This window comes from Microcaecilia unicolor, chromosome 7 (assembly GCF_901765095.1).
Source record: "Microcaecilia unicolor chromosome 7, aMicUni1.1, whole genome shotgun sequence".
NCBI classification, from domain to species: domain Eukaryota; kingdom Metazoa; phylum Chordata; class Amphibia; order Gymnophiona; family Siphonopidae; genus Microcaecilia; species Microcaecilia unicolor.
Window position 1 is genome coordinate 235415640 of NC_044037.1, and position 20259 is coordinate 235435898.

Here is a 20259-nt window from a genome sequence, read left to right on the forward strand (position 1 = left end):
GCATATTTGGTTAGTCTATATAAACATAAGCCAAGAGGAATTGAATGACTTAGCAAAAACCAGAAAGGGATACAACTTCACTAGAGACGGGATATTTATCAATAACAGGTAACATTGGCAGTTGAAAAGTATGGCTGTATATACAGTATATGTATATACATGTATATATATATATAGAGAGAGAGAGAGAGGGGGGAGCATAATCGAACGGGGACGACCATCTCTAAGGGCTCCATCTCTAAGGACGTTCTGGTGAAGGGGCGGGGAAACCCATATTATCGAAACAAGGTGGACGTCCATCTTTTGTTTTGATAATACGGTCAGGGATGCCCAAATCTCTACATTTAGGTCGACCTTAGAGATGGCTGACCTAAATATTGAGATGGTCGACTTTAGAGATGGTCGTCCCCGGTTTTCAGCCATAATAGAAACTGAGGACGCCCATCTCAAAAACTACCAAATCCAAGCCCTTTGGTCATGGGAGGAGCCAGCATTCGTAGTGCACTGGTCCTCCTCACATGCCAGGACACCAACCGAGCACCCTAGGGGGCACTGCAGTGGACTTCACAAATTGCTCCCAGGTGCATAGCTCCCACTAAAAACTGCTCCAAGGACCTGCATACTGCTGTGATGGAGCTGGATATGACATTTGAGGCTGGCATAGAGGCTGGAAAAAATGTTTTTTAATTTTTTTTTAGGGTGGGAGGGGGGTGGTGACCACTGGGGGAGTAAGGGGAGGTCATCCCCGATTTCCTCCGATGGTCATCTGGTGAGTTCGGACACCTTTTCGAGGCTTGCTCGTGAAAAAAAAGGGACCAAGTAAAGTCGACCAAATGCTCGTGACAGACGCCCTTCTTTTTTCCGTTATCGGCCGAAGATGCCCATCTCTTAACCACGCCCCCACCCCGCCTTCAGTACACTGCCGACACCCCCCCCCCCCCCCCCCCCACCGTGAACTTTGGTCGTCCCCGCGATGGAAAGCAGTTGAGGACGCAAAAAAATCGGCTTTCGATTATGCCAATTTGGGCGACCTGAGAGAAGGATGCCCATCTCCTGATTTGTGTTGGAAGATGGGCGTCCTTCCCTTTCGAAAATAGCATCAGAGAGGGACAATTCAACAGATTTTTAAACATTTTTAATTTCTAGATGACAAAATGTTTCCCCCATTATTTACTTGCTGATTTTGGTTTGAAATTTTCTAACTAGTATGCCTGTGTACACACTAAAGGCATTATATCACTCACCAAGGCACCACTGCTGAGGAGAATCATGAAGATGATAAAAGTCTCAAACCAGTTGTGTTCAACTATTCTATAGCAGGTTTTTCGAAGATTCCACCACCTTTTTCCTTTGCCTTTGTCAATATTGATTTGACAGCATGTGAACTTCTTTACACATCCTACAATATATACATTTGATTAGAAAAAAGAAAAACACTTGACAGTTCTATGCTGCTCTGTGATATTTTTGAAGCTTAATTTTAGTAGTTACTGTACATAGCCATTTCTATGATTATAGAGTATCTGTAAAATGACTTTTATGAGATATTGGATGAACAATAATTTCATTAAACAATCAAATAGATTTCAATGAGATAAAAATGTAAGATACAGATTAAAATTGACAAAAGAATAGCCTAATACATCAAAGATAATTATGAAAAAGAAAAACATATTTAAGTCAACTTTAATTCTTTCTTCAGAGTTACATGAGTACTGGACCACAGTGAGGAAATGTTTCCTAGCTGTACCTAGAGTCAAAAACATTGTTAAAAACATCCCAATATCTTTCTACTAACCAGGGAACACAAGACGTGCTATCCTTCCTCAGTTTCACTTATTTTCTCTACATGGCAGCTTACACTTGTGGGCCTTCAACCTGGTTTTTTTCTCTTTGAAACTGTTTTTTTTAACCTTGATCATTACTGATTTTCCAAAATTTCTCCAAACAAGAAACAAAATCATGCTAGATGCAATCATTCAGCTGCTAGTACCAACCAGTCGCATCCAGCACTCTCAGAACATGCAACTTCTTAATAACAACAAAGCCCAACTTAGAATCCCTCTCCTCAACCCTATAATGCGTATAATTAACATTTCAGGTACTCCTTGAGACATCACCATCTTTTTTCAAACCTGTCCAATCTCTCTTCCCTCATTGTTAAGTGCTCCATCAACAATACCATATACAGACTCTTTCTTCATCTTGACAGTTCAAGCAATTTAACATGTCTCTGTATATGCAATTTCACCCTCACAACTGTCAAACATCCTGTGAGAGTTCCCTCAATATCCTCATCTTCTTCCACTTCAAGCAAATGAGAATGCACATGCTTCAGCTATAAGCTGGAACTGCCTCTCAAAGATGGACTAGACTTCCTTTCCAACTGGTGCCCAAAAGGCTTACACCACTGGGCATTCCCACCACGTGTGAAAGTATGTACCCATTATACCACAACTTTGCCAACATAAACTTTAGTGCTCTAGGGAAATCTTATATAGCTTAAATGGCATCAGATACCATCTTGATAATATTTTCAAATTACCTCCTTTATGTAGGCTGATATGGACACTTTCCCCCTAATTCTATGCACTTGTACACACACTTTACACTTAGCGTGCAAGGTTGCAAGCACAAGTTATAGACTAGGGTCAGTTATACACATAATTTAAAATTTGGCTACTAATTGACATTAACAACCACGGACTTTAAATAGTGTTAAATGGTGGTAATTGGTACTAATTAGAAGTTATACGTGTAACTGCCTTTAGTATTCTACAAATTGTGCAAGCAAGATCCATAGTGCGCAACTGCAACAAGGGCATGGACCTGTGAGGGACATGGGTGTGCCTAGCACTTATGTGTTAGGGTTCTAGAATACTAACAGTTATGCACATAACTACCAACAATTAGGCAGGAGCATTTACACCAGTCATTATGCTGGTGTAAGTGATCAAACCTAAAGTTAGGTGCGTAACTGTGGACTTATGCTAGCATTCTATAATGGCAATTACACGAGTAATTGTCAATATAGAATCTGTGCCTAGCGTGGATCATCCAACCTTTAGGCAACCTGTAGAGAATTACCCCCAGTATGGGCAACTGTAATTATCTCATTCCACTGCTTGTCCTCCAATACCCTATGAAGGTTGCTCTTCCATTCCTTCATGGAGCTTCATTTCTCAAATTCAGTCTGCTTAATTTTCTGATAAACTTTAAACGCTTTTCTTTATGAACCATAGCATTTTCAGAGAGTTACATAAGTATTGCCATTCTGGGACAGATCAAAGGTCCATCAAGCCCAGCATCCTGTTTCCAACAATGGCCAATACAGGTCACAAGTACCAGGCAAGATCCAAAAATAGTACAATACACTTTATGCTGCTTATTCTAGAAATAAGCAGTGGATTTTCCCCAAGCTCATTTTAATAATGGTCTATGGACTTTTCCTTTAGGAAGCCATCCAAACCTTTTTAAACCTCACTAAGCTAACCAATTTTACTACATATATACTCTCTCTCAACTCTTTATATGGGTTTGTGCTTAGACAATGACACCCTTGTGAGTAGTTGTAAAAAATTGTGTACCTCAGAGGATGGCTGTCCTAAGTTCTCAAAGGAGGTGATGTGGTTCTCCTTCACCATTTGTTCTTAGCTAACAAGACCCAACTTAGACCATCTCCCAAATCAGGAATCCTGATCTTTCAGCAGAAAATCTATGCTCTGGCAAAGTAGAAAGTACTCCTGTAGCCAGGACCTGCCCACCAGGGGATGCACTATCCTTTTGCACTGAGGATATGTCTCCAGGAGCTTCTACCCAGGTGGGAAGGGATAGGACAGCTGTTGAAGTTGGTGATTCGATCATTATGAATGTAGATAGCTGGGTGGATGGTAGACGTGAGGATCGCCTGGTCACCTGACTGCCTGGTGCGAAGGTGGAGGACATCACATGTCACCTAGACAGGATTTTAGTGCTGGGGAGGAGCCGGCTATCTTGGCACATGTGGGTACCAATGACAGGAAAATGTGGGAGGGAGGTTCTGGAAGCTAAATTTAGGTTCTGAGGTAGAAAGCTGAAATCCAGATTCTCCGGAGTAGCATTTTCAGAAATGCTCCTCGTTCCACTCAGGACCCAAAGGTTAGACAGAGCTACAAATTCTCAATGCATGATTGAGACAATGGTGCAGGGATGAGGGATTTAGATTTGTTAGGAACTGGGCAACATTCTGGGAAAGGGGGAGACTGTTCCGAAAGAATGGGCTCCACCTTAACCGGGAAGGATACTACTGAAGCAGGTCATTTTAGGGCATCCCAGTAGAGAGGTTTCAACAATGCTGAAAGGAAGCTTCTTAATCACTTGTGCCACATCACTGGCAGTTATATCTATATGAAGGTGCTTGCTATTCTCTTTAGATATTTGAGGGAGTGTAACTTGCAGTAAATAAGTCTCCTGCTTTATCTGGTTGTCGTAGGAGTATAACTTTTTATCAAATTCTAGGAACCTATTTTGAATGTCTTTCTTCTTATATAACTCCCCCTTCATAATGGTATTTTTAGTTTGCCTTGTCTTTAATTTCCTAGGCAAGAGGCACCCTGGTTTATTTCCTGCTCCTAATACTATTGTTGGGTTAGGCTCATTTGATAATCTAGGTGTTTCCACACAGATGCTGCCCCCATTCTTTGATACTGCTGCTCAAACTGATTGATTAAACCCCTTAAGAGCTCCTCTTACTCTCTTATCCTCCTCTTTTGATAAACTCCCCTTTTAATGCAAATCCCTCTTAGCACTTGCCTTTAAACCTTCTCACAACATTGGATCTTCCACTGTCATTAATTAGCAAATATTCCCTAATCCCTTCTTCCAGATCTTTGTTAACTTTTTTGTCCTTCCATGACCCTTCATTAAGTCTCCAAAACCTATAGCTAGTCATCTTATGCATTAGGGAGGGAAATGGGACTTGATACACCGCCTTTCTGAGGTTTTTGCAACTACATTCAAAGCGGTTTACATATACTCAGGTACTTATTTTGTACCAGGGGCAATGGAGGTTTAAGGTGGAGTGTTAGTCTGGTTCTGGACTCTCAACATATCTCCTAGTTTGTGCTTGTATACTTACCTTGCTCTGACATCGACTCTGCTGCTGTGATTACAGGTCTTCACCTTAAAACTGCTCATGCTTCTCTCCCACATACCGAGTCCATATTACCCATGTGACCTATTGACATAAGCTAACCTGGAAATCAGCAGGTTTAAAGCCAAGCTGCCTGTAGTGTTTTGGACCGTGGCAGCAAGCACCCAAGGAGCAGGCCATGCTACTTGGGGTGAACTCCGGGGCGCTTCCCTGATACTCCACTACCATTTTTTAACATTACTTTTAGCTTTTTTAGTATTTTAGCTCTTAGCATTTTATCTACAGGTACTTTGTTTCTTATTATCAGTTCACACCCCTAGAAATTATGTCTCAATGCAACGCTAATGCTATTCCTTCTTTTTGGGGTCACTGCCCAAATGGTCGCCAAACTGATAACCTCTTCCTCTGTAAGTCTTGTCTTCAATTCTCCCTCCCTCCCCCCTTGATCTTACTCCCGCCAGATTTCATTGCCTTCCATATTTTAAAAAAGGGGGTGGAGTTGCTATCTCTGTACCAACATTGTATCACGTTCAAGAACTACCAGCCAGTATCTTTACTTATTCTGAACTCCTCGCCCTCTCAATCTCCTTCCTCCGGTCTTACACTGCCCTTATTTCTTATTGTCCTCCCTCTTTATCAGCTCATGGTTGGGATTTCCCTTCTACAATCTCTAGCTGATGCCATCATTCGCTTCCCCAACCTGCTGGTGAACGACTTCTATATTCATATGGATTGTCCCAGGCACCCTAGTTCCTCTGCCTCTCACTCTTTTCTCTCTGACATAGGTCTCACTCAGGCAGTCCATTTTGCCACACATGAATGTGGACACACTCTTATTATGTCCTTTTCCACAGCATCTTTTGAAATCATGGATTTTCAATCCTGCCTGCTTCCTTGGTCTGATCACTTTCTTGTGTCCTGTTCACTACCTTTCTAGGGTCCTCCACTACTACTTTCTCACTACAGTTTGTTCACTGCAAGTCTGCCAGATTCCTTCATTATGACCCTGCCACTACCCCTCAGTTTTTTCTTCTGACTTTTCATCTTGAAGACAAATATCTGTGCTAGAGTTCAATTCTTGCCTCTTTCTTTACCAATTTCTCTCCCTCTATGAAAGTTTCTAAACTTGCTAGAAATTCCTGATCTCTGGTCTCTGCCTTCTCAAGCATCAACTTAGGAAGGCTGAGCAGCAGTGGCATAGACGGCATACTATGAGCAGTCATGATCTTTCATATCATGTCACAACTTGTACTATATCCGCTTAAAGGAAGCTAAGATGACCTATTATACTAATCTTATTTACATATCTCCTAACCTATTTCCATATCTCATCGAAACCTTTTTCCATTGTTTACCGGCTTACGTATCCATCCTCTTCCTACTACTACTATTTAGCATTTCTATAGCGCTACAAGACGTATGCAGCGCTGCACAAACATATCTGTTTATCATATCTTACCTTCAGCCAACGACCTTGCAATATACTTTACACTCAAAATTACTATCCTAATCAGGTATGGGAGAGCATTCCAATAATTACCTGCCTGATAAACAAATGTAGCAGAAAAAATCTTTTTATAGATTAACCTCTTCGGACTAGGAAAATGCAAAAGTAAAAACTCTCTCGATACAGCATTAGAATTCCTAACAGATAGACATATCAATGGTAACATATAACTTGGAACTAAACCATGTAGTATCAAAAATACCAAAGAACACATTTTAAAACCACTGACTCCCAATTTCCCATATTAACCTTTAAAATCTTGATCTTGGTATACAAAGGATTCTGCTCAGGTATACCCCTCTCCCTTTCCTGTTTTCTTCTACCTTATGCCTCATCAAGGACATTACAGTTTTCTTAGTAGAATTTGCTAACAATACCATCTTATAGATATATCCACTGAGATACAATTCATAATTCTATTTTTAGTGTGCTGGGTCCCTACCTTTGGAATCATTTGCCAAATGTTTTTCACCTGGAATCATCTTAGGTGTTCAAAAAGGGTCTTAAGGCCTTTTTATCTAAAGATTCTTTTGACCTTGATATTGGCTTGGCCGTGGTGAAAGTTGGCAGGATGAAATGACAGCTTGGAACACATGACATGAGTTTTGCTTTCTCCCCCTATACTATCCTTTCATTTTCTTTTATTTCTATTTTAATAATGTAATACTGTAAACTACTATGATGATATTACCAAATGGCAGTACATCAACTTTTGAATAAATTGTAAACTGTAAACTGTAGATAATTTATTTTAGATAAATGAAACAAGGAAGAAAATAGAAACTACCTCCCCAATATTTCCACAGCATGGTCAGCACTCAATTGAAATTCTGACTATGGCATTTAAATCAATACCAGGATATTCAGAGCTGACTGATACCCGGATAATGGTGTTGAATATCTGGAAGTTATCTGCTGATATTCAGTGCAGGTACCTGGATAACTAATCCAGTAAGTTAAAACAGCTATGTTGCTGACCTTACTTAGCTGGATTAGCATCCGAATACGTATCAGTGGTAACCAGATAACATCAGACTCTGCCTCAGCTCCATTCTTAATTGCCTTGGTACTCGTTAGCTAGTGCCAGAAAATGCCGCTGAAGTGCTAGCTATCCAAGTAGCTGCCCCTGTTATCTAGATGACTAGCTTTGAATATCAAGCCCCTTGCTTATGCATTTATTTTCTAGCCATTTTCAACTATGACGCTAATGAAATTGCTTTAAATAATGCTGTAACTGTTCTCATCTTAACAGCAGGCTTCTTTAAACAGAATAGACTGCATTTCCCATGAGGCTGTAGAACATGAAGTCAGAAGAGACTGCTAGGGAAGCCTGGAGAGAGGGCTGATGAGTCCAAAGGCTCCACAGGTGTGCTAATTAGCAGTGCTCTCTCTTGCTAAGATACAAATTTAAAAGCAGACTTGTTCGCCAAACAAGGGGAGTCACAGGGGAAACAGAAGCAGGATTCTCCTGGAGAAGCAGCAAGGGTTTAGTTGCTGTAGCAAAGTCCTCTCCTCTTCGCCACCTGTTTTCTCTTAGTCCAAGAAACAGCAGTGGGTTTTGTTAACAGGAAGGCCTCTTCGCAGTGAGTAATCAAAGGTCTGAAAGGGAGAGAAGGACTTTCTCCAGGGCTAGAAGCCTGAAGAGGAGGAAGGCGTACTCAGAGGAGGACGCCTAATAGGGGAGAAGGAATTCCCTAAGGGGGTGAAGTCTAGCTAACAGCTTAAAGTGCTCAGCTATCCCAGAGCCCCTCTAATGAGGTAGAAAGAATACCAGACTAGGGAGGAGCTAGATTGGTACATTTGGTAAACATAGACCCTGCATAAGGGTGAGTTAAAGTACCTGTCTATAATTTGCCCTCCCGCTCATGATTAAAGCCTGGAATATGCAAGAGAAGGAAAAATAAGGGATTTATGTTAGAACACTATTAGACTGTAAACCTTTAAAGGCAAAAGGATGTTTTTCCCAGGTATAAAGCAGGATTGTTTGCCAAGGTTCAGGCAGTGCCTGGAGAAAATGTGGAAATTCAACTTCCTGGTATGGGGTCATGGTCATTGATGTGTGGACTATTGTATTTGTCATTTTGAAAGTTTGTCATGTTTGCCCTACCCGGGGAGACCTGATGGTATAGGCCCCATGCTTAAGGACTTAGGGGTGTCGTTATTGTAACACAGTTTAAACTAGTTTATGTCATTGAAGTACTTGAAGTGTTTTCAGGCTGAACACTCATTATATGAAATTTGTCATTTCTGAGGTAAAGATTTCACTTGGCATCCATGACACCTAACTAACAGTAGAAAGTAAAATAATCACATACAGTGATGTGTTATCAACATGGGCTACTGCTATTTACCACTAATTGGTGCTATTTTAGCACCGGTCTCATTTTATGCAATGAGACCTAGTTACTCATGACTGGTGTTAAAAGTAATATAACAAGTTAATAACATCCCCTCTAGTGTTGTCTTGTCTGCCATAGGAGGGTGCTCTGGCTGGAGCATAGTATGATACAATGGCATGTTCCTAAAAAAAAAAAAAAAATCCATAAACTATTAAGATGGACTTGGGAAAATCCACTGCTTATTCCTGAGATACGTGGCATAAAATCTGTTTTACTCTTTGGGATCTTGCCAGGTACTTGTGACCTGGATTGGCTACTGCTGGAATCAGGATACTGGGCTTGATGGACCTTTGGATTGTCCCAGTATGGCAATGCATCTGTTCTTATGTTATGTTCTTAAATACTGGAAGGACAGAGCTAGGCAGACAGCTGCTCCTATTTTCTTACCTTCTGTAAAACACTCCTCTGGCTCAAAAGCTTCTTCATATTCAATCTCCGCTAGGTCAGCCTCTTCCCCTCCTCCAAGGGGCCTAACATCAACTGTGCTGGCTTCGGATGAACTGGAAGCAACTGCTTTCTGTAAGCAAAATTTACAGCAAAATGTTTTTTAAAATGTTTTTTTATTAATAACATGGAATATCTATTGAATGCAGGCAAATCAAAAACACCTTATGCATGCCTTGTCAATCTCAGCCATATCTCTAAACTAGAAATAGTGTTTTCAAATATGCATCATACGTACATTTTTTCTGCTGTAGGCCATGTCACAAGATCAGAAAGGTTATAAACATATTTCTTCTCAGTAAAAACATGTGTACAATCTGCTATAATTTCCTAGCTGTAGTTTTCAGACCTAGACAAAAAAATTAGTTTAACTGAACCTTACTAAATTTTATGACTGGAAGCCACATTATTAGGAAATGTGCATATTTTACCTAGCCTTCTTATTCGTGTTCTCAATATCATGTTCATGCTTTCTATCTTTATGGCTCAATTAAAATTAATTTCATGTTTTGAGAAACTAGGTTTGTCAAGTATGTATCAAAAAAAGAGATAAATCTGTATCAGGGGTTCTCAAGCCAGTCCTCGGGGCACACCTTGCCAGTCTGATTTGCAGGATATCCACAATAAATATGCATGAGAGAGATTTGCATACAATGAAGGCAGTATATGCATATCTAGACAATGCATATTCATTGGAGATATCCTGAAAACCAGAATGACTAGGTGTGTCCGAAGGACTGGTTTGAGAACCCCTGAGCTATATTCATCTATCTCTATATAGCAATATATTAACTAAAATATGTTAGACAGTTGGGGGCAAATTGCAAAGGGATTTATGCTGGTAAATGGGTATTAACTTGTAGGAAAAAAAAACTGAAATTTCCCCCCCCCCCCCCCCCCCCCCCAACACACATACACATATGTGGAGGAAACTACTACTTGACATTTCTAAAGCGCTACTAGGGTTACGCAGCGCTGTACAATTTAACATAGAAGGACAGTCCCTGCTCAAAGGAGCTTACAATCTAAACGTAGAGGTACCAGGGGTCAGATTAGGGCCTGACCAAATGAAAACTAAGGGGTCTTTACAAAGGTGCGCTAACGTTTTTAGCGTGTGATATATGCTAAAGACGCCCATAGGAATATATGGGCGTCTCTAAAGTTTAGTCACACTTATTTTTAGCGCGTGCTAAAAATACTAGCGCTTCTTTGTAAAAGGGGCCCTATGTGAGATAAAGAACCTTTTCTAAAGAGAAACACTGAAGTGTTTTCCTTTTTCAAATCTCGATTTCTATGTCCCTGGCCCAGAAGCACTGCCTACAAGCAATTAAAAAACTGACTTTCATTTTTATTTATTTATTAGGATTTATTTACCGCCTTTTTGAAGGAATTCACTCAAGGTGGTGTACAGTAAGTTTGCATGGTTAACATAGAAATATTAGGAATATTACTGGTTTTCTGTGAGCTGTTCACACATTTTTGCAATTTTTGAAAGGTACTATGTGGTTTCTCAAAGTCAATAAAATGAAGCAGTGTATATTGTACATGTGCACCAATGTTCATCTTGCAGCTCTAATATGCAAATCTATCCTTCTATCTCTCTCTCTCTCTCTCTCTCTCCTCCCTCCCCCAAATTCTAGATAAATTAATCATTTGGTGCACATTGTTACTGAATTGCAAGTTCTCACGTTTTACCTTATTATACATTTACAATTGTAGAGTGCAGTCAAAATCTCCATTCCAGTATTTTAAAAGAAGGACTGTGTGGTTATTCAATGACTAGTAAGACTATCACCCTAAGCCACAGCATCATTCCACAAATCAGTTTGTCCAATTTCTACATTAACAATAAAGGCTGTATTGTTAAAAAGACAATACACACACCAGAAATTGAGTAAGCACAATAAGATTATAAAAATATATCTGGTCATGTAAAATCAGAATTGGATGGATGCCATTTGGCAGCATTATTTACTAATACTGTCTATAGTTTTCTGATGCTTATGTAATAAATTAGAGACAATATCTTTCAACTTGGTCAATTACATTTTTAAAATTAATAGTTTGTATTCTGCCTTTACAAGGATCACAGGAAAGAATACAAGAATAAACAAAGATAGTTTAAAACATAAGTTAAAATGAGAATAATATAAAACACACCAAAAGAAGTCTAAATATAACTCTAATACCCTGAAAATAAAATGTAAACACCTATAAGCTAAATTTAAAACAATCAATTAAAAACACTCTGAAAAATAGTGAATGGCCTGTGTTGTGTGGAATTAGTTCACTTTGGTTTAGTTTGATAATAACTGGGACTACTTTCGTTTCTCGTTTTTTTTTTGCTTGTTTTTTTTGAAAATTCAAATACATCAGACATAAAAATTAGCCTTTGAAACAGAATGTGAACAACCAAGGCTTCAGGTTCTTGTAGAAGATTGTACTGCTCCACTCAGTTTTCAAATCAGTTGAAAGCTGGTTCCATATTACAAACCATGGGCCCTGTTTACAAAGGTGCGCTAGCGTTCTTTAGCGTGTGCTAATTGTGTAGTCCACAATAATCCTATGGGCGCCTACACAGAGTACCAAAGAACACTAGTGCGCCTTTTGTAAACAGGGTCCCCTATGACTTAAAGTGAAGCAGGGTCTGACAGAACTGTGAAAATCCTGACAACAGTGTTTAGCAGAAGGAAAAGGAAGTGTGACTGCATCATCTAAAATATGGGGTACAGTTTTTGGCCACTTTTGTACTAAAATGATACACATGTACAAACTGAAGGAAGTTAAAGGGAAACATCTAAGCCTAAAAGGGGAAAACAGCATTAAAAGTAACAAGAAGAGAGAAGAAAGACCATAAATATCCACTAAGGTAGAAAATAAAATAAAGAAAGTGAAGCAGATAGTACAGCAGATGTAACACTTTGAGCCAATGGTAACATCTTTTCCCTGCAGCCATTTTGAGAATACGACACCACCAGGACTTCTAAGGAATGCTTGGGAAGGGTATATGGGTGGTGGGAGGGCGGCGGCAGCTTTCTTTCAGGGGGGTGGGATGGAGGGCTTTCTGCCAGGGGAGACCTGTGACCCGCTTTTGGTTTAGGGGGGGGGGTAGTTTTGGTTTTGGCTGAAACTTTGTGACAAATTTTCATTGCAGATTTGGTTTCTGCTGAACCAAAAAAAACCAGTTTCGGATGCACTCTATACTAGCAATTATGCACCTGACTGCCTATAGTTACACCAGATAATGAGCTAGTATAAGTGCTTACACCTAAATTTGGGCACATAAATGCAGATTTATGCTAGTACTCTATAACGGCATTGCGCACACAACTCCTGTTATCAAATTCACATTTAGCACATATCATCCCAGTGCATAACTTGAAGCAGTAGGCACTCTATAGAGAATTATCCCTTTAACATTTAGCACACTTGGAAAAGAGCAAACATCTAGCTGAACTGTAGTCTAAAAAGTCAGAACTTGCAAAAGCAATGCACAATGACTCAGGAGCCCTACTGAATGCACAGTATATCAAATATTTAGCACTGAGATGAAAAAGCTGTGTTCTTTCACAGGTGTACTTTCTAGATGCCCCTCCCCCCCCCCTTTTTTTTTAAATGTGCAGACAGACATGTCTCAGTACTAATCCTCTAGCTGGGAGCTCTCAAGAGAAACCACAATGTCACTGTTGGCTGACCACCAAAGAATGCCAATAGCAACACGCTCATTATCATTTCTCAGGAGGCTGAGCATATGAGCTCTGCAATGCTTCCAGCCAGAACAAAGAAGCAAAACCCTGCTGCTACTTGCTAGTTCTCATGCAGTGGGAGCCAAAATCTGCATTCATCATACATATCTGAAGTACAGTATCATCAATTAAACCTATTCAATTTGATGACTGTGTTCCTAGATATTGCAAAAAAATAGCATTAATAATTATGTAAATATAATTGCACTGCGATGTGCATACTTTTTACGCATTCAAATTCTAAGGACTTAGGGGAGTAGTTAGCCATATGAGCTATCGTTAAGATGTGTTATTTTACCATTAACTCGTTCTATTTTAGCAAAGGTCCAATTTTATGCAATGAGACCTAGTTACCAATAACAGGGATTAACAGTAAAATAACACATTTTAAGTGGCCAACATTGAAACTTACCTCCTTAAATGGTAATATAACTTTTGTTCTTTTTTTCTTCCAATGGAGCCTCAGGTTCATTTATGGTTCCAGCAGATACTAGAGCAGAAGTAGGCAATGGTGACAACTCTTTCAAATAGAAGACACCAATTCCAGGTTACTTTTGAGGGCTGGGCGTAAACCTTTAGGGATGTGCACAGGCAACTTGGGGGGGGGGGGGGGGGGTTAAATATTCAACCACTGTTGATCAGTATTTTTTAAACGCTGATTGTGGCTGGCTAAATTAGCCCCAGATATTCAGTGCCAGGCCATGTGTGTGCGCCAGCATTGAATTTTTGGGGCTAATTTAAACTGCCCTGGCTGCTGGAGCTTATGTGGATCTCTGTTGATATTCAGCTGGGGCTCTCATAAGACAGCTATGTGGGCCCTGACGGAATATCAGCTGAGACCCACATAAAGTTTCTTCTCTTCCCTCCCCCCTGAGCCCCCTCCTGCCCTCCAAAGCAGTCCCTCTCCTTCTAGGCACCCTCCCCCCTTCAGAATGTCCCCCCCCCCCAACTCTCAAGGTATCAATAGGCCCCCCGGGCCTACCTTCTATCATTGGTGGTCCAGTGGGGGTTGAGGGGATGTTCTGAGGGGAGGGGGTTTTGGTAATATTTTGGTTTGGGGGAGGGGGAGGGTGCCTGAAAGAAGAGGGCCTGCTTCAAAAGGTGGGAGGGGGCTCAGGGTGAGAAGAAAATGTATGCAGTTCCCAGCCGATATTCAGTGCTGGGACCCATATAGCTAAACTGGCCAAGTTAGGACAGCTTTTGAGCTGTCCTAAGTTGATGGTATTAGCTATTCAGGTCCCAGCACTGAATACTGCTGGCATCCACATAACCGCCGGATCTTCCCCAATGCTGCCCACTGTACTGCTCCTGACCTGCCCACTTTCTTGGGGGCCATTCAGAGAAGATATTCAGCAGCACTGCTTGGTTAACTGCCACTGAATATTGGAAATTGTGTGGCACCAGGTAATTTAAGTGGGCAGGAGCCTCTCCAGTCTGCTTAAATTGATTTGAGTACCAGTCATATTATAGATATATTTTTTTGTTTTCTTCCAAATATTCCCTGAATTTTGGATGTTCAATTCACACGGTAAAATTTGCAGTTACCATGGCTTGATATAGGATTTTATTGCACAGTATCTGCCTATTTAACATTGCACCAACTGTGGGCATTCCCGCTATTTTTTTAAATTGCAGGTCATGCATTAATATTCAGATTAACTCATGGTACCTATGTAGGAGACGTAAATGGTCTCACATTAACTCTGTGTTAGGCAAGTTAACTGCCAAATAGCTTCTATGTTCCTGACACAAAAATGAATCTGAGATGTAGAATGTGCTGAGCCATTTTAATGGGTAAGCTATTGCACTTGATACTGGTTGAACTGGGATTAAAATAGTTTCAAACTTGTATGCTGGTCTTCTCAGTTAAGCTCAGGAAGAGAAACAGCTGCAACTGGGACCAGAAGTTCAGAACTGATTCAGTTCCGAGAAACGTTATGCACAGATTTTAATATTTTTGTTTACTTCAGCTGCAGCAGGTAACCTGGACTTTGGTGGGAATAGCAAACTGAAAAAGTGACTGACCGCTCTGCAAGAAGTAGAAGCGTGCAGCTTGAAATTTTTGTGTCTTATTTCCTGTGTCAGGTATTTTTTCATTATGGGAGCAATGTCATTAGGGGCCCTGTTTACTAAGCCACACTATAGGCACGCTAGTGTTTTTAGCTCAAGCTAAAGATTAACACACACTAACACTAGAGACGCCCATGAGAATATATGGGCATCTGTAGCGTTTAGTGTACACTAAAAACGCTAGCACACCTTAGTAAACAGGGCCCTACTAGTGTCCACTCTTTGGATAGAGTGTACACGCTTCAGAATGAGTGCACACTCTTTCAGAAAGTTGCAAAATATTAACACATGTATACACATTTTGTATTTTTCCCTGTTATTTTCATTTGAAATTGGCATGGGGAATGCTGTTTCTCATGTTGTTTCAAATAAATGAATGTCCCTAGGCAAGAAGCCACTACACGTGGTGATCAGTAGGACGCAGCACTTGAGATACACATGCTCAACTGTTTCTTTGCTAGGCCAGAAAAGTTGAACTACCTTACCTTATATTCTGTCCTACCCTGACAGAATATTCCAGGCTACTTTTGTGGAAACTGCTGATTCATGCTTATTTGAATACTTGTGTGGAAATATATCACACTGCTTTAGGATTGCACTGGCTCCAGATTTTCTGGACAGGTTGATCCAGTCCTGGTTTTATCCTAGAGTGTGGCGGGACTTGTAGTCTTTGCTTTTCTTAGATAATGCAATAGAGAAATAAAAAACAGAAGTCCATGTATGAAATGAGGTAAAACCAGAACTGGATAAACCTCTTCTCAAAATCTGTAGCCAGTTGAAAACTCCATATCCCTTCAGTAAAACAGATCTGTTGATACTCTGTATTACCAGAGCTTTATTACTAACTGCCAGAGGTGCCTTAGGGACAATTTTCAAACTGCTCACACTAGGAGAAAGACCCTATTTTAACATGAGAGCTGTGCACATCTCATTTATCAAGCTAATATTCTGTAAAGGAAAATGGGTGCCTACTTTTCATTATAGAATAAGTGCCCTATATGCACCCTATTATAAAATTATCCACAAAGAGCTGAAAATGACATTTATGTATATATTGGTGCTTATTTTAGAAGCTCTATTCCTGTAAACTGGCATTTAGACATTCACATTGCATGGACATCCAAAGACTGATGTTATAAAGCCAGGGACATCTAACACTGCAGTATGTCCCAAGGAGGTTTGATGAACAGGAGACAGTGTGATGTCACAAAGATGATGCCGATCTCCACCCAAGGAGGTTTTAATTCTCCTCAATGCAACTACTGCCATCTTGGTACACCCAAAACAATGTAACTGATAGGGAGACAAGCTCCACCCAGGGTTGCCAGGTGGAAAATGTTTTTCCCACCCAAACGAGCCCAAAACCAGCCCAAAGTCAAACCCCGCCCCTGACACCCCACCCCCGCCGTCATCAACCCCGCCCGTCATCATCAACCCCGCCTCTTCCGTCACCGTCCCGCCTCCCCGTCATCGGCCCTGCCCAGAACGTCACTAACCCCGCCCAAAACGCCACTAGCCCCGCCCCCGCGGCACGAAAAACCGCAAAAATAAAGCCGAAAGACCCCAAAACAAGCCCCAAAAACCGCAACCCGCCGCAGGCAAAAATTTCCCGCGGCGGGTCGCGGAAAACCGCCCAATTGGGCAGGAAAACCGCCCACCTGGCAACACTGGCTCCACCTTCTGGCTTCAGCCCAGATAATGGGCCAGGTAGACTCATGCTGTCTCCTGTTATCAAACTTCATTGGTATGCCCATATGGCAAAGGGGGATGGTGTGGGTGTGTTCTGGGCAGGACTAGGAAATGGCCAAAAGATGGACTTCCAGTTCCGATTGCAGAAAAGGGATGTCCATGTTCAAAAGGATGGACGTCTGTATTTAGACATGATACTTGGTATGTCTAGGTTACAGAAAGGTGCTCTGATTAAGCAGTTCTCCACTGAATGTATTCTGTTTTAAAATACATATGAGATGGATGTCCATTTGTGATGTACTGACTGAGACATCCACAATCTGAGTTGGACGTCCTTTCTAAAATGCGCCTCTATATTTTTTCCCCAATGAAAACATTTTGCTGGGAATGCTTTCTATATTAATGTGGCTGAAAGATCATGCATATGGAAAACAATTAAGTGGATTATAGACACCCAGGTATAGCTTTGGCAAGTGTTTAAGAGTAGTTAATAAGCCTCATCTTCTAAATGAATATCAGGTTAACATTAAAACTTTGACCTGTTTTTTTTGTATAATGTATTAATTCATTGGTACCAAGAATGGAATGACTTATTTTAGCAATGTGGAAATTCAAGATTTTGGGCAGAATTGTTTTGTATGCTCCCTCATGCACAATTCTGTCACATTTTCCAAGATGAGTCAGACTTTGTACTTATGTGTGATATATAGCAATCTCTTTTATATGTCCTTTACTAACACAGAGTATGTGATCTTCCTGGAGATGCTGCAGTACTGAAGAGAACCTCCAGATGGCACATAATGATGGTTTAGTTTATTTTTGTCTTTGCTCTTATGATCGTTTTTAAATATAAAATGTGTAGATTTTCCCCTGTGCTGTTTTAATATGTTTTTATTGTATCTCCTCAACTGTAGATTTGTATATTAAAGGGTAAAGACAGATGGGAAACAAACATACACCCACCCCTCCCGATATTCAAAGCTATTTAATCGGCCAGACACAGCCACTGACCGGCTAAATAGCATACTGGTGCCTAACCGTGAATATTCAGTGGGAGATAACCGGTTACCTCCCGCTAAATAGCCACCATTAGCAGCTAGCCACTAACTGGCTATATCGCATGACATAGCCAGTTGGGCATGGATAACTGCAAATGGGTGGGAAAATGTAGGATACAAATGCAGTAAATAAATAAAAATATTCAGAGCTTAAATGGCTATATTCAGTGGTTAAAATACAACGCATAGCAAGCCTATCTTTAACCACTAAAAAGTTAACCGTATAGTGCTGTTAACTTTTTAGCAGACAAAAAATCCTGGATATTCAATGCCATCACTGGAAACGGCCTGGCATTGAATATCTGGATTTAACACCGCTGGCAGACAACAAAAGTGCTGCTGGCCGCCAGCTGAATATTGGGCCCACAGTAATTACAAGAAGTGCTAAAGATACCAAATAAACAGGCACTAAGTGAGAAAATTTAAGTTGCAGGGTGAAGTCTTCAGTGTTGACACATTTGAAAGTGTCCAATGCTGAACACTGAGGGCTCTGTTTACTAAGCCGCGCTAGCATTTTTAGCGCTCGCTAATGATTAGCATGCGCTAAACACTAAGTCGCCCATAGGAACATATGGGTGACTCTTGCGCTTAGCGTGCCCTCATTTTAGCGTGCGCTAAAAACGCTAGCGCACCTTATTAAACAGGGCCCTGACTTTTACATACAGGTCAATTCTATTCCTTGCGTAAGTGCCAACAAAATTGGCATGGCCATGCATAAGTGCATCACACACTATTTTGTAACAGCGAGTGTAAGTGCTTTTGCGAGTAACTGCAAGGGGGAAACAAGTGGACGGAACATAGGAGTGAAATGGATTGTTTAAAAATGAATTTTGTTTTGTTACATTTGTACGCTGTGCTTTCCCACTCATGGCAGGCTCAATGCGGCTTACATGGGGCAATGGAGGGTTAAGTGGCTTGCCCAGAGTCACAAGGAGCTGCCTGTGCCTGAAGTGGGAATTGAACTCAGTTCCCCAGGACCAAGGTCTACCACCCCAACCACTAGGTCACTCCTCTTAACAAAAAGAGCTTTCTTGGGTTGAAGGTTCAACTCTTTCCTGACGTTACTAAAGAAACGCAAAAGCGCAGACAGAGATTTTTACTTATGAGACCTGGTGTAACTCAGTTGGGTGGGACCTTTTTCCTAAAGTACCCTTGCAAATGTATTAATTAAATATCAGTATAAGTATGTATTCTACAAACCTTCACAACTTTCCTCTTTTCTGGCTGCAAAAGGGATTAAGGGAGATGTTAGATCATAGCTCTATATATGTAAAGGGGTATCAAGTATGAGCTTCTGACAAAGTGCTTTTTCTTATAAATTTTCTTTAATTTTTCCATAATTGAATATTTTGAATCTCAGAAGTGTGGACTTTAGTAAACTTGCTGTATGTAATTGCTTAATTAAGGATTTTTTTCTTTTTCCTGTGAAAAATAGAAAACAGTAATTGTTTAATTTCCTGACAAGTATGTATTTTGCTTGTTTTATATTTGTAAATTGATAATTTCATTTTTTATTTATTTAACAGCTGCCAAAAAATAGGAGTTAACTATCAATTTTCTAGATGTGTTTACATGATTAAATTTTAATTATGGGAAAGTTGCTCCCAAAGGTAATGGGGGTACTGTTACTACAACAGTGCTGTGATCAACAAGAACAAATATTTGTGTCCTGAGGACTGCAGGAGGCAATTAAAAGGCATGTATGTATTTAACTGATTAGTTATTTACATCAGTGGTGGCTCCTTTTCCTCCATGCTCCAAGTATCTTTGCTCAGGCCATGATGATTACTGATATCTGTTTGCCAAATTCTGGTTTTGACAGTTGCTATTCAGTCCCACCAAAACATTTTCTGATTTTCACCCCCCCAGAAGTCAAAATGAATTTGGGTGAATCAAGCTTACTTCATGCTATTATGCATCATTCTACTGTGTTGATGATGACTGGTGATTTGTTGACTATTAATAAAATTCTTTAAAAAATATGAAAATAAGTAAGGTGATATCTTTTTATTGGACTAATGTAATTTATTTTTTTGTCTGGTTTTCAGGAGCTTGAATCTCTTCAGCTCCAAACAAAGTAAATTAAATTTCAATGTTATTGTTTGCTGTCAATTGTTTTTATACTCCCTACATTTTCCTTTTGATTGTTGCAGTTGTCCAGGTTTTGCTGAATCTGAGTAAGTAGAACTGGCATTTCAACCATCGTGCTGTAGCT

The 20259-nt window shown here is 40.3% G+C and overlaps 1 protein-coding gene across 11 annotated transcripts in view; it reads right to left on the reverse strand.

Annotated features, from left to right (window-relative positions):
• The window catches only part of LOC115474020 (sodium channel protein type 2 subunit alpha-like), a 183215-nt gene that overhangs the window by 61276 nt on the left and 101680 nt on the right, over window positions 1–20259 (reverse strand). For all 11 annotated transcript variants that reach the window (XM_030209301.1, XM_030209297.1, XM_030209294.1 and 8 more), the window contains 2 exons: window positions 9425–9554; window positions 1245–1399 (listed from right to left, as the gene is read on the reverse strand). In XM_030209301.1, the coding sequence (XP_030065161.1) occupies window positions 1245–1399; window positions 9425–9554 (285 nt within the window). The remainder of the gene's footprint in view (window positions 1–1244; window positions 1400–9424; window positions 9555–20259) is intronic.